This window comes from Nicotiana sylvestris, chromosome 12 (genome assembly GCF_000393655.2).
Source record: "Nicotiana sylvestris chromosome 12, ASM39365v2, whole genome shotgun sequence".
Classification (NCBI taxonomy): domain Eukaryota; kingdom Viridiplantae; phylum Streptophyta; class Magnoliopsida; order Solanales; family Solanaceae; genus Nicotiana; species Nicotiana sylvestris.
Window position 1 is genome coordinate 101,324,163 of NC_091068.1, and position 2,100 is coordinate 101,326,262.

General features: G+C 30.9%; 1 protein-coding gene across 1 annotated transcript; it reads right to left on the reverse strand.

Annotated features, from left to right (window-relative positions):
* Positions 1 to 775: 775 nt before the first annotated feature.
* LOC104218338 (VQ motif-containing protein 25-like) lies at positions 776 to 1,261 on the reverse strand. The gene has a single exon (XM_009768807.2). The coding sequence runs from the start codon at positions 1,259 to 1,261 to the stop codon at positions 776 to 778; it is 486 nt and encodes a 161-aa protein (XP_009767109.2).
* Between the last annotated feature and the right edge of the window lie 839 nt (positions 1,262 to 2,100).

Here is a 2,100-nt window from a genome sequence, read left to right on the forward strand (position 1 = left end):
TAAAAAATAAAAAATATACTATTCCAATATAAAAATTATTTCTGTGGAATTACTGAACTATATATATATGTTGACTTGATGGAATTTCTCTATAATGGCAATTTATTTGACTAGCTAGTAGGAGTTTTATAGATGAAACTGAAAAGCAATAACTCATCTTTTAAGAAGAGAAAAAGTTTTCACCTGTTTACTTTTTAATTGTATTAGTATTATATATGAAAAAGAAATGTTACGTGAAAGTTATGATAAAACTAATATCCTTGTAAGGTTTATTTGGTTGGTTTGCCAAATTGCAGATTCTTGCTAAGGTAAGATTAGATATTATACTTCAAGAAGGGCCCACATGGAAGAAACAAAAGACCTAGTGATTGAGTGAAGCATCTAACAGAAAACAACAAAAAGAAAGAAAATTAACATAAAAATAAAACAGATATTCAGAGCACAAATGGTAAGAACATTATTTCTCATCAGCAAGAAAATTACCACTGGCCCTAGCCTCAACCATTAGAATCAAATATATAACATTCTTGTGTATATGACTCTTTATAAACTTAACATACACTTAGTTAGCCAGAAAGAAAAGGGAATAATGATCAGAGAATTGGCTTAATTAAGCAATTAGAGGACTAATTAATAATTAAGTTAAACTTTAATAACCCACAGTAACAAGAAATTAATATTGGAAAGTTAAGCAAATAGTCATTAGGTTAACACCAATAAATTAAATTCCTCTCTCAAAGCAGTCAAAGGTTAACACCAGTTGCTTGATAATTAATCAAGCAACTGGTCCATAAGCATCCAACTGAGCAGAAGCATCCAAAGGAAGCAAATTAAAATCTTGCATGAAACAACCTTCATAATCTTGAAAACCACCCAAAAAACCTGCCCCAGAATTTGCATTTCTCCATATATCTTCTTCTCCTTTAATTCTTTCTCTCAACTCTGAGGGATAATTACATCCACTCTTAATTAGCTCCATTTTGTTGGGAACAAATTGCTTGGTAGTAATTTGTAGTCTTTTCTTGATATTGCAAATGTTGTTCTTCTTCTTCTCTGATGGCTTCCCAGTGAGTCTTTGGACAAGTTCCCGAAAATTCGCCACGTCTGTCTTTATAATCTCAGGTGCAAATATGTGAATTATGCGAATTTTTGGCTTCATTTTGGATATTGTTTGTGAATTCTTGTTCATCCCTAGTACTGATGATGGACTTTTTATTGATAAATAGTTTTGTTTCTGTGTCATCACCCCAGCAGCTTCCATGTTATACATAACTATATTTTTGCAACTTTAGAGATGAGAGAAGGGGAAAGGGTTATAGTGTCTATATGTTTCTTGGTAAGAAAGAAGAGGAATATTAGATATTGAATATGATTGAAATAGAAGGAAGTGAGGTTTATATATAAAGGGGAGGAAGCAAATTTTTAAAGGGTCTATTAAATTGTTGGACAAAGAGAAACTTTAAAGAGAAAAACAAGGTGTCCTCGTAGAGGCAAGGATTGGATGAACCCTTTTCTGACATAGTACAAAGGGAGAGAGAGTCAATAATAAAGAATTGAACTCAATGGTCCCCTAATGATCATATATACCATATGTCATTTTCCCTTGTGTATATCAAGTTAGATCCTTAGTGCAAGTATGACCCTTTCATTTATTACAATTCTAATTAGTAATTAATATGATACTATTAGTACAAAAACATAGTGGCCAACTTGTTGAAATCTTAAGAAATGGCTTCCACTAATTGGTGTTGGGATATACTATTAACCATGCGATTTAGACATAGTATTATATTTTATTTTTTATGGAACAATTGTTTATTTAATTTATTCAATTCAATAATGTACTATTTTAAATAGATCATTTGTTACATGTGTATCCTTTTAGTTATGTAGTAGACAATTTAGTGTATGGAGTCTTAGCTCATGCACAGAAGATTAAATTGTTGGTTGTCATAATTAATAAACTATGTTCACAATCAAAGATATTGTTGGACAAAATATCTTGATGATTGTAGCACAAGATTATCGTATAATTTGTCTTGATTATGGGAGTAGTTTTACTCCAACTTCTTGTGCTAGTATACTCAATGTATATTGAAC